We start from the raw sequence: 12,991 nt of genomic DNA, 5'->3' as shown, positions 1-12,991 counted from the left end.
AAGTTTGTTTACATTCAGTTTACAGCTAGTAGGATGTGGCGGGTGCCGTGTACTGATAGCGTTGTGTACTGTCGACAGGTTGTTTTTCAGTCCCGTGAAGCTTGATTATTCCGCGTCGGACAACGGGTCGAAGAAGAGGCTCGACAACTTCGTTTGCGTCGCGACGGTGGAAGAGACGCCTACGCAACGGATGGATTGGATGGAAATTACGGCGCACGCGGGGATGACTCTATTTTTCGGCCTTAAACTTGAACCGTATCGCGCGCGGTGCGATTAGCTCATTCCTCGGATTCGCACCTTCTTCTTCCGTTTGGTTTTTCTGGTTTTTTATGGTACGGCTCGCAATTTTTCAGGGAATTCCATTGTGGTTGGGAATGCGAGCTTCTGGTTTTCCGGCAACAAAACAAACTTATTTTGTTATTTTGTTATTTTGTTACTAAGAAACCGGTTTTAGCGGAAAAATATCCTCCCATTTCCCGTTTCAGGTGCAGCGAACTTCGGGAACAAAGTGGCCAGGAAGGGAAAGGGCATTCCTCTTTGGCAGATGATAGTTCAGAGCTGGAGGCATTGAATTTCACTGGCACGCGTTTGGTCTTTGTTCTTATCCCGATTTGGTTGATCGAAGAAACCTGCTGCCGTCGGGTCGGTGTACTGGAATGTCGCCTACGCAAGACGTCCTCACCTTCTCCAACATTGATCCACAATTTTATTCAAAATAGAGGAATGGAGATGTAATACTCAGGATTCAATATTCCATTTTTCGTTTCCCAATTCCTCGAATCCCTAATGATATTAATATTAATTACCTCCATGAGAGTACACATCCAGAACTCGCTTGGAGTTTCTGGAGTTAAGGAATTATGCTGCAGAAATCGATTGGTTGCATCTCTCGACAGTTTGTGACTGGCAATACCTAATTTCCTGGTAGTTCCAACCACTCAACCGAGTTCCAGGATCCAGGTAGGACACGATTAGGCAAATTCAATTCAAAGAAATCAGAGGCAAACTTTTGCCAACCGACATAAAAGTGAATGAACGTTCGGGACCGGGAACCCTGCGGTTTTTTGGGTTCTAGCTTTGCAGCAAACCCAAGTTTTGCACCTTCTTAGCGTTTGCGGTTGAAGGAAAACTAATCTATTCGCCAGAACGGAAACCATTCTACCGCACCGCAGTGTCTGGGGTTTCGACCCGCCGGTCCATTAAATCATACACTTTGCATGTGCTCCATCGCCGCCGGAGGTCAGATTTCGGTAGGAGCCGTGGCAAAACCCTGAAGCTGGAGGTAGACAAATTAATTGAATTGATAATTATTATCGAGGGCAGGCGTTGACTCACCGAATGGACATCGCCAATGGTTGGGGTGAGTCCACCTCGAATTGGCGTCGACCAACCCGGAAGGCGATGAGGCCTTCCCTGGCGCCACTAAGTGCAATCAATTCATTAACTCGGAGGGATGAGGGCTCACGGAACGGTTCCTTAAAGTTCGCCCTTAGCCTTTGCCGGCCGATGTTCCATGAGTCCGCTGTCGCTCGGCCAATGACAGGAAAATCGGAAAATGTGTAAATCGTAAACCACCACGTCCCGCAGCATCCCGCAGCGTCCGACGGGTTGGAGATTGTTTGCCGAAAATGGGAAATTGTATTAAATTATGGTTACATTGTTTCTCGGTCAGCCTTGCCGTTTTCGCAATTTTCCCTCCCCCCAAACTCCACGAGAGGCGGACGAGATACTCATTGAAAATGGGTCCCCCACTGCCCGTGCCCTTGGCGCTACCAGCGAGCGCAACAGAAGTCTACAGCCCGAAACCCTCGGCAACCTTTCGCTCCATTGTTGCCGAAATGGAGCATCTTGTTTCGAGGCGACGATTATTTTTCCACCAGACGTCGGTTGCGGTTGAGGTAGGAGGCAATTCTGGCGGCACCACAAAACAGGTGGTTGGAGGAGCGCTCTCCGGAGTTCCCTGGCCCGGGAGTTCTTTTCCCACTTCCGGATGTAAATTCACCGGAGCTCGAACGTTCATTCGAAACGGTTAATTATAGGTCTTGGTGGCTGTATTGGCTGAACCTTGTGGGGTTGGCTGCCGCCACTCTGAAGATGATGGTGTTGGCTGTTAGCTCAAGATGTCTGCCTCGCGACGACTCTCCGGTGGGGTTCGCCTATCGCGATTCACGCGCTTGTAGCTGATTTTACATGTACCCAAGAGTTTGATCTGCTACAGGGTATGCTCAGAATAGGTCCTCAGAGATAGAGAGAGAGAGAGAGAGAGAGAGAGAGAGAGAGAGAGAGAGAGAGGGAGAATCTGCTCGAAAAGGGGTTACTACTTTGTTTCGCCAACAAAGCCCACTAAGACCAACACGACAAAGGTGTACGGGAAGACGCTCCTTCGGAACAACCCCAACCCAAGAACGAGCCCTTTCCAAGCGGAGCCGGGCCGGGGGGGAATAAATTAAGTTCCTAAGAAACACATCCAACCGGCCGCCACACCAACGCCGACCGTGCGAGACCGGGAACAGACAAAGTTTTTCCTATAAATTGTCAAACGAAGCCGCCGACAAGCGGCAGCCGGAAAATTCGAGGAAAAGGATACGCGCACCAGTGAAACATCATCTACCCGTGGAGAGGGGAGATGGGAGGGATGGGTTGAAAAGGCAACGGAAGATGGAGGTAGCTTCCGTTGAAAACAATCCTTGTAGACAAGGTGACAAATTCATTATAAGGAATTCCCCGGTGGCTTACTTACTCCAGTAGATGGCCATCTTCGCCGCTCAACCGTAACCGTTTCGCCACCTCACGGAACACAATACACCCCTTTTCCCAAGCAGCAGCTATTTAGATAAAACATTCCGACAATCGAACGCCAACGCCGCGACCGTGGAATGTGCGGAGGGGTTTGAAATATTGAACTTTATGGCAAGCTCAAATTATCGCAGACCTGGGATTAGGTTTCGTCTGCGCCTGGAATTGGGGCCGTTGGGGTACGAGGGGGGAAGGGATTAACGATTCCCCGGCAGAGAAGCTGTCCAAAAGATGGAAGCGATTCGATAGTGACTGGTACAAAACGCATAAACAAGCGGTTTGGAGCAAGGGTATTGCTATTTTCTTCCCTGGGAATGAGAACCTCAAGAAACGGTTCCGAGTTTAAGTTCTTCCAAGATTATTCTTCAAGAAACAGGGACTATAAGAGATAGACATCTGACGGCGTTGTCTACGCAAATGTTAGCGATGTATCCAATTATTCACTTTGCGAAATGAGAGAAGGAGTGAAAACACAAACCTGTTCTCAAATCTTAACCAATGTTAGACATTTTTCCAACTAAAACTCTTTTCAAAGTTTGGTGCTTTTGCTTGATACTTGTATATACTAAATACTAAGAACCATAATATGTGTAAATTTTAGGAAACTGCACGAAGAAAAGGAAGGAAAGTCCGGCTTTAAAATGGGAGTCGAAGGGGAACAGAAGAAAAATGTTTTATTGAAAACCGTTGTAAAACAGTTTTAATTGATTTGATAAAAACAAATATCGAGGAATCCGCAGAAAGCTTGAAGTTTGTAGGAAAAGAATGATAGACAATTCAAACAAAAACAAACCATACATTGAATATTATTATGCGGACTTGTTGCTTGTTTGAATGCTGATCAACGACTGACCTTTTATTATAATCCTTACACATATACTTATGTCTAACTTACATCGATCACTTATACTACGCTTACAAATTACTTACATTTCTAAGACACTACATTCTCCCCCTTAAACGGAGTTTACTTCCTATCTTGGATACTTAAATCGTGGTTGTCCTTCTAACCTTTTCGATCGTCTTAACGGTGGAGGACTTGATTCACTCCTTTTCCTTTTGTACGAAATATTTACCTCTGATGGTATTATGACATCCTTTGAACTCATCTGGTTTTTGTTTTTCCTCAATTGGTTTTTATGTACCATCCGTATTATTCCATTCAGACTGATTAAATATCTTAACCCGCTTATTTTCTTTTTTACTATTGCCGGGATCCATCTCATGTGCTCTTTAAAGTGATTTCTGTAAAATACAGATTCTTCTTCTTCATATTCGACTTGATTTCCTACGATTTTAGACTGACTTCTTGACTCTTCCATAGTTGACATTTGTCTCTCATTTCCTTTTATAGGATTGACTTTTGCTGTTACTGTATGTGGTACGTAACAAAACACTCTTTCTGAAGGTGTGACTTTAGTTACCGTACATGGACTATTCCTATACTTGAACAATATTTGATTCAGTTTCCTCTGAAGACTTAGTGGTTTGTACCTTGTATCCAATAGATACTTCTTCAGGCTATCCTTTATTGTTCTAACCGCCCTCTCGGCCAACCCGTTCGACTGTGGGTGGTACGGTGGGGACTTACTGACTTTTATACCTTTTTCTCTTAAAAAATTCGTAAATTGATCTGAACTAAATGGAGGACCATTATCTGATACAATTTCTTCTGGTAATCCGAAACATGCAAAAAATATTTCTAACACTTCTATGACATTTTCTGCTTTAGTACTTTTCATAATTTTTACCTCAATATACTTTGAAAAACTGTCGACTATAATTAACAATGTACTATTTTCAAAGTAAAACAAATCTATGTGTATTCTTTGGAATGGTCTTGAGCATTGTACCCATTTTGTTGTGACTATTTCTTTAGGTACGATTTGTCTCGACTGACAGACTTGACATGCCTTTATGCATTGCTCGAAACTTTTATCCATACTTTTCCACCATACTAATTTCCTTGCTGACATTTTCATTCTTACTAACCCATCATGGTTGTCATGAAAAAGACTGACTATTTTATCTTTCAGCTTATCTGGAATTACTACTCGATCATTGAAAAACAACACACCATCTTCTATTGCTAAGCTATTACTAACTTTAGCATAATCTTTCAATTCCGCTTTGACATTTTTCGCCCAACCATGTTTAACTTGTTGGTATACTTGTTTCAATATTGCATCTGACTTTTGGAATTGACTAATCATCTCAATGTCAATGATTGAGGACGACGAAATCGCATTTACTTGTGCGCAATCTTCTTCTATTTCTAAACCTTCCTCTAATGGCAGTCTACTTAATGCATCTACATGACTCATGCTTTTGCCTGGCCTATGCTCTATTGTGTATTCATATTCGGCTAATATCATTGCCCATCGACTCAATCTAGCTACTGCAATCGACGACGTTGTTCTTGACGGATTGAATATTTCTTTTACTCCCGAATTATCGGTCACTAGTTTAAACTTGATTCCGTAGATGTACTTATGAAATTTTTTTACACCAAAAACGACCGCTAACGCTTCTTTGTGAACCTGCGCATAGTTTTTCTGCGCTTGTGAGAGAGTTGCTGAGGCAAAATATATTGGTTTCTCTACTCCATCAATTTCATGCGACAATATTGCTCCTAATCCGTAAGGACTAGCATCAACTGCTAATATAACAGGCTTTTTAGGATCAAATGGTACTAAAATGTTGTTATCTACCAACATTGATTTCGTTTTTTCGAATGACGCCTGACATTCATTTGACCATACATATTTTTTGTCTTTGCGTAGCAATTCATACATTGGACTTAATATTGTTGCTAAATTTGGCAAAAACCTGCTATAATAATTTATCATTCCTAAGAACGCTTGCAATTGCATCACATCTGATGGTACTGGAGCTTTAATTATTGCTTTAACTTTCGACTCATTTGTTGTTATTCCGTTCCTCGATATAAATTCTCCGGCATCACTGTATTACACGCGCCGCAATCAATTTCAAACGCAATGTCCGTGTCATTAACTTTTAACACGCGCACTTCTGGACTACTTATTACATTGATCCGCGCTATGTGTGTTAGTGATCTATCCTGCCCATGTACATTTTTGCTCCTGCAACACGACGACACATGTCCGTACTTTTTGCAGGTAAAACACTGCCACGTACGCGCAGGACATGTCTGTGGGTTGTGCGATCTTCCGCATCTGTGACAATTATTATCATTACTTGGTTTTACAGGTGCACCACTTCCACGGTAGTAGTGAAATTTTGAAACGACGCTTCTTTTTGGCGCACTCCTAATCGCCGCCATTTCTCCTCCTTTCTCCTTCCTCGTAAACGCTTCGTTCTGCTCGTCCGCAGCTTCCCACGTTCTGGCGATGCTTTCTGCTCCTTCGAACGTGAGACCAGTCTCACGCAGAAGCCGCTTTCTCAGGCCATCATCTCGAACACCCGCAACCAGCTGATCACGCAACGCTTCCACCAGACAGCACTTGAATTCACATGTTTGTGCGAGCGCTTTTAGTTCAACTATATATTCCGCCACTGATTGATTCTTTTGAATACAGTTCCTAAAGTTGAACCGCTCCGCTACCACGTTCACTTTCTGCTCCAACTGTTCTTTAAGTTTGATCACTAATTTTTCGTACGGCACTGAACTTGGTTTCTCCGGTAGCACCATTTTTGAGATCAAACTGTACAGTGATGCTCCTCCCAGCGTTAACAGCATCACTGTTTTCTTCCCGGACTCAACTTCATTTACATCGAAGAAGATATCCATCCTCTCCAAATACTCCTTAATACTTTCTCCCATTACAAAGGGCTCAATCTTTCCAATCAAAGACATTTTGACTCGACTTGACTTGACTTGACTTTTTTCGCTTTTTTCCTCGTCGCCAACTATTATGCGGACTTGTTGCTTGTTTGAATGCTGATCAACGACTGACCTTTTATTATAATCCTTACACATATACTTATGTCTAACTTACATCGATCACTTATACTACGCTTACAAATTACTTACATTTCTAAGACACTACAAATATGTTCAAAATTATACAAAAATAGGAACATTTGTTTTCATGCCAAAATTGGTTGGATTGATAAAAATAGTGGTTCGTAATAGTGGGTAAAATCAGTGTGGTTTTATCTTAACAATCAATAATGATATACACTTTCCTATATTTTAAATATAATATAACTTCTTACAAATTTCGCAATTTTGAGTCTTGTTGCACTCTGTTGATTTACATGATATGCCTGACAGCGAAAATTTAGAGTATCAGTATGGTACTGGAAACAAAGCAACGAGGTGAACAGGGACATTAAGCAAAAATCTGAATCAATAGGATAAAGAGAAGGTTTCGTGATTCGGTACCGTTATTGTTTAATTAAATTTTAATAATGCTTGTTTTAAATTTGTTTTAGATTTAGGCAACATTTCATCTCATTTGAAACGGTGAGAAATAAGAGCTTCATCGAAAGCGCGTCGAAGCCATGAATTGTTTCCAAATTTTAACAAAATCATATCAAGTTCAAGGAGGAGTAGCAAGTATCAAGGAGAATTCCCTCTCCTACTCCTTCCACATCATCCGTGCTGGTGACAGGTAAGAGAAGATCGGACGAGACGGTAGAGACAGACGGACCGGGAGTTCGGACGGAGGCGCCGCCCAAGCGCAAGCCTGGCCGTCCCCCCAAAAACCCTGGGCTGCAAAAACCCCCGACACAAGACCCGAAGCCGACAGAACGAGACTCGCGCTAATTTGGTTGAGATGGATGAATCGCTGAAATCGATCATTTTCGCATCGATTAATATCAATGCGATCTCCAACTCGACTAAATTAGATGCTTTACGGAGCTTCCTGCGGAATATTGACGCTGACGTTGTATTCTTGCAGGAGGTTTATGACTCTGACTTGACGCTCCCTGGGTACAATATAGTAACGAACGTTGACCACACAAGGAGAGGTACTGCGATCGCTATTCGCGAACCGATAAAATTTTCTCACGTCGAACGCAGTTTGGATTCACGTCTCATCTGCGTTCGGCTTGAGAATAATTCCACATTATGCAACATCTATGCTCCGTCAGGAACGCAGCGTAGAGCGGAGCGGGAACTGTTCTTCAACCAGACGATAGCCTACTACCTGCGGAATGTACCAGGACCGGTCATTCTGGCAGGGGACTTCAACTGTGTGTTGAAGTCCAAGGACGCTACCGGTGGAGGGAGTCAGAGCCTTGCTTTGCAAAACGTTGTGGATGGATTAGCTTTGTGTGACAGCTGGGAGGCCATCAGAGGAAACGATGTTGAGTTCTCCTACATCACACGTGGTTCCGGTTCGCGAATCGATCGCTGTTACGTCTCCAAGACTATGAACGACCAACTGCGTAACACGCATATGCACTTGGTGTCGTTCTCAGACCACAAGGCACTTACGGTACGTCTCTGCCTTCCGAACATACCTGACGCGCGACGAAATGGCTATTGGCAACTACGGCCACATATTTTGACAGCCGAAAATATAGATGATTTTAGGGGCAAGTGGAATTATTGGACAAGACAACGAAGGAACTATGGTTCCTGGATGGAATGGTGGATTTGTTTCTCCAAACCAAAAATTAAATCGTTTTTCCGTTGGAAAACGAACCAAAAATACTCCAACTTCCGCTTGCTTCATAACATCCTCTACGCGGAGTTAAGGTCCTCATATGATCGGTATTTGGCAGATCCTAGTGAGCTGTCTAATATTAATCGTATAAAAGGGGAAATGCTCCTCCTTCAGAGGCGTTTCTCTGAGGACTTTGCTCAAATAAACGAAACGAGAGTAAGTGGTGAAAAAGTTTCCACTTTTCAGCTTGGAGAACGAAGGCAGGGCCGTACCGTGATTTCAAGCCTAAGAACTGACGATGACGTTATTATAGACAACCCTGACGAACTGTTGAACTATGTTCAGACGTACTACAGGGACCTGTACTCCGACGAATCGACGTACCCTGACCTGTCTTTCGCATGTCACCGTGCAATTCCCGAGGATTGTCAAACCAACAACGGTTGCATGGATGAAATTACCGTGAGTGAAATCCTTCATGCAATTGAAAAATCGAAACCTCGGAAGTCACCTGGTCCTGATGGAATCCCAATAGAGTTTTATCTACGGACATTTGAGGTCATTTGGAAAGAACTAGTATTAGTTCTCAACGAAGCCCTCAATGGCCATATTCCGGAGAGTTTCGTTAATGGGGTCATTGTCCTCGGAAGAAAGAAGGGTGATGGGTGCACGTTATCCTCCTACCGCCCGATCTCTCTCCTTAACACGGATTACAAACTCCTCTCGAGGATATTGAGGATTCGGCTTGGAAGAATTATGGATAAGTGGCAGGTGATATCACCGGCGCAGAAATGCAGCAACAAGCCCGCCAATATTTTCCAGGCCGTACTCTCTGTTAAGGAGAGAATCATAGATCTAAAGCGGAGGAGGAAGTGTGGAAAGCTCGTCTCCTTCGATCTTTCGCAGGCGTTTGACCGTGTTGATAGGGGCTTTCTGTTTGAATTGATGGTCTCCTTGGGTTTCAATCCGGATCTCGTCTGCCTTTTGAGGAAAATTGGAGAACAGTCCTCTTCTCGTGTCCTTGTGAACGGCTCTCTATCCTCTTCCTTTCCTATCCAACGCTCCGTGCGGCAAGGAGATCCCTTGTCAATGCACTTGTTTATCCTATACCTTCATCCCCTCATCACTAGAATCGAAGGTATTTGCTGCGATCCGGATGACCTGGTCAATGCTTATGCTGACGATGTCTCAGTGGTGAGTACGTCCCCTTCCAAAATTGAGCGAGTGAGAGCGGCAATCGAGGCTTTTGGTGTCTGCTCTGGTGCCAAACTAAATGTCCACAAGACTCTGGCTTTGGATATTGGAGCGGTATCAGACGGGCACCGGCTCTTAATACCATGGCTGCACACTGTGGAGCGCCTGCGGCTGCTTGGAATCCTTTTTTCCAACAACATTCGGGAAGCAGCCGGTCACAACTGGGACCTGGTGATCAACCAGTTTCGTCGGCTGGTGTGGTTACACAGGGTGAGAGACCTGAACCTTATGCAGAAAGTGGTTCTGCTCAACACCTTCTTGCTGCCGAAGCTGTGGTTCGTTGCGTCGGTTGTTGGTGCACGCGCAATGGACACAGCCAAGGTAACTAGCCTGGTAGGGTCTCTCCTCTGGAGCGGTGCTGGCGGAATACGGATCCCACTCCAACAACTGGCGCTGCCCCGAAACCGTGGGGGACTCAACCTCCACATCCCAGCTGTGACGACTATAGCCCTGTTGACCAACCGGTATGTGGTGGAACAGGAGTACCTGCGGATTGGTGCGGACCACATACAATACGCTGACAACCCGCCTGACATTGCAGCCATCCCATCAACATATCCATGCCTTCGGAGTGTTGTCCAGATACTCGCATACGTTCCCTCCCCTCTTAAGCAACACCCGTCCACTAGAGCGTTTCGCAAGACGCTAGTGCAACGTTTCCCAAATCCCAAAATCCAGGAACAGTTTCAAAATGTTGTCTGGAAGATGGTATGGAAGAACATCCATTCCCCGAAGTTGTCATCGGAGCAGCGGTCGGCACTTTACCTTGTCGTGAACGGCAAGGTCCCACATGGCGATCTGCTAATGCGGATGGGACGCGCATCCTCATCGTCCTGTATGTATTGTGTTGAATGTGACACCCTGGAACATAGGTTCACCTCTTGCACTCGCGTTATTGCCGCCTGGGACCTGCTGCAGCAGTGCATCAGGAATGAAGCTCCAGGGTGTCAGTGCTCGTTTCAATGTCTCCGTTTTCCAGTACTCCGCGGAATGAGTACTGCGCAACGAGTAAAAGTGCTTCGTCTGTATGCAAACTACATCATCCATATCATTGGAAACAATGATACTGCGATCGATCTAGCTGTCCTTAAATGTACATTGTTTCTTTGACACTATTGTAAAGACCATATTTATAAGCAAGTAAACTATTTTATAAATAAATAGTATGTTTTATAAAAAAAAAAAAGTTTATTTAAATAAATGTTACGATTCAACACTATTGTGCGTTTTACTAGAGAGTTTATATAAGCAAAAATACAATATTGCTACAGCTAACTGATTGTTCTACATCTGTTATTTCCTTTAGAATGCCCTTGTAGTTCATTTAGGTTGATTTCTTTAATCATTATTTATTCGCTTGTCTCGAAAAGTCTGTGTAAAACTTTTGCTCTTGTCAACCACCTTATATAGAAATTGTTTAACTTGATGTTTGCTCTTATAAAATTCACAGTTCGTGCATCTATTTATAAAAAAAAACCGATACTCAAGAATGAAAGCGTGTTCAATGTTCTTGCCGCATGTTTGACAACTCTGCTCTAAATGTTAAGAATACAGCTTGTTAACGATGGGACTTTGAAGGTTTCTGGTTTTTTTTTGCGAATAAGAAATATGACAACACTACCCTGTAGTCACTAGTTCCCCCTGAACTAAATTGCATCCTTATTTTCATTCTCTCTAGCTCGCGGGAACTCGGCTATCAACAAATTGTACCAGTGGGTCTAATACATAGTTGACACCGAACGTTCAAAGGAGAGAAGGAAGTTGAATCAATTCACTCAACCTCGCGCGACAAAGTAACCTTATTTGGTGCAATTAATAACTAGAGTGGCACGGTAGTAAACAAGCTGGAGGCACCAAAAAGACGTTAATGCCTTGGCTCGACTGCGCCAGTTTTATGAGCCCGCGTCCCGAAAGCTGCCTAAGCAGGGACTAATAAACGTTTGCACAAATTTGTATTCATTCGGCATTCGGCGGGAACGGAACTATTTTGTGTTCTCCCCCTCGAGGGTTTTATGCTCCGGACGCAAGTTTGTTGAGGCCCTGTCACCCTGCCCAACCCCGCCCCGGGTTTGGTGGTGCGTGATTTAACGTCCTCGGACGAGTTTAAGAGTGCACTTCCTTAGCCCGTATCCTCAGGATCAGGTAATGAGCTTCCCAAATTGACCGTTCCCTTCAGCGCCTGAATGCGTAAAACCCGTTCCCGGCCTTTCCACCATCGCCAGGACCACCCCGGAGCCGATGGAACGGCCCGTTCGTTCTATTGCTGGCTGTAAAACCATAAACGGTTAATCATCCATCAATTCGCCGAGAGCGAATCCTGCCCGTTTCCGAACCGTTTTCCCGGGAACGGGGCGCCGGAACGGGCGGGTGAGGGTAATTAAGGGTGACCGAAACCGATCGAACCCCGCGGGAACACGGCCAAATTCGGTAGCCATCGTTCGCTTGCGGGTTCGTCTCTTTCTCACCCATTCTTTTTTTATTACGCCCAAACCGCTCGAGAAACGTGCCCCGACGGTCACGTTTCCGGTGGGAAGTAAAACTACCGGTGGAACACCCCGGCGGACACTAGGTTGCTACGGTAGCGCCGGGTTTTGGGGAAGCGGGGAAGCGTTTTACAGTTGCATACAATGTTGCCGGCCGCATTTGGGACTCCAGTGCCAGCTGTGGAAGAAATAAAAGCTGGAACTCTTTACATCGCTTAAACCTGTGCTCGACAACCTTCGGTTCGGGCCAAAAAAGATTGATTTAGTTTGCTGTTGCACCGATTTTATCTTTGAAAGTCGTTTCACACTTCTTAAAATAAGGCAAAATTAGGTTTCCCTCTAGATCCTCCAAACGCGATATAAATGGTAGGGTTAGAATTGTATAAATATTACATTACAATTAAATTTCTCTTAGTGAAAATATGCCTTAATATTTTAGGAAAGGGCTTTACTAATTAACTACTTGAACTTTTCTATACATTTATTTCCGAGGAAACATAGCACAAGTTGAAATATTGATGAAAAATCGCTACTTGAATGGTAAACGTTGATTTTAAAGAAAAAATGTATCTCGCACAAAAAAAGATTTTCCCAACCGGGATTCAAACACCAAACATCTTTATCAAAATATGCTCTAATAATAAATAATCTTAAAATCTTATAATAAATAAAAAAATAAAAATAAAAAAATACATAATATATATGTTATATATAACAGAGTCAAACAAAAAAATTATTGAACCGTCAACAAAATTTTTTCCCAGCCTAGATTCGAACCTTGATCGTGCGGAACAACACCCATGAACCTTGCCCACTAAGCTATTGATGAAAGAAAATGCTCGAAAACACAGCTTCCCA

The 12,991-nt window shown here is 43.9% G+C and overlaps 1 protein-coding gene across 1 annotated transcript; it reads right to left on the bottom strand.

Annotated features, from left to right (window-relative positions):
- Nucleotides 1–3,138: 3,138 nt before the first annotated feature.
- Nucleotides 3,139–6,601, bottom strand: LOC131291099 (uncharacterized). The gene is made up of 3 exons (XM_058320290.1): nucleotides 5,928–6,601; nucleotides 3,873–4,317; nucleotides 3,139–3,159 (listed from the first exon to the last, which is right to left on the bottom strand). The coding sequence occupies exons 1-3, from the start codon at nucleotides 6,599–6,601 to the stop codon at nucleotides 3,139–3,141; spliced, it is 1,140 nt and encodes a 379-aa protein (XP_058176273.1).
- Nucleotides 6,602–12,991: the final 6,390 nt, after the last annotated feature.

The sequence above is a fragment of the Anopheles ziemanni genome, chromosome X (assembly GCF_943734765.1).
Source record: "Anopheles ziemanni chromosome X, idAnoZiCoDA_A2_x.2, whole genome shotgun sequence".
Taxonomy (NCBI): Eukaryota; Metazoa; Arthropoda; class Insecta; order Diptera; family Culicidae; genus Anopheles; species Anopheles ziemanni.
The sequence above is the reverse complement of the archived record's forward strand: the minus strand, read 5'-3'. Positions and strand labels throughout refer to the sequence as shown.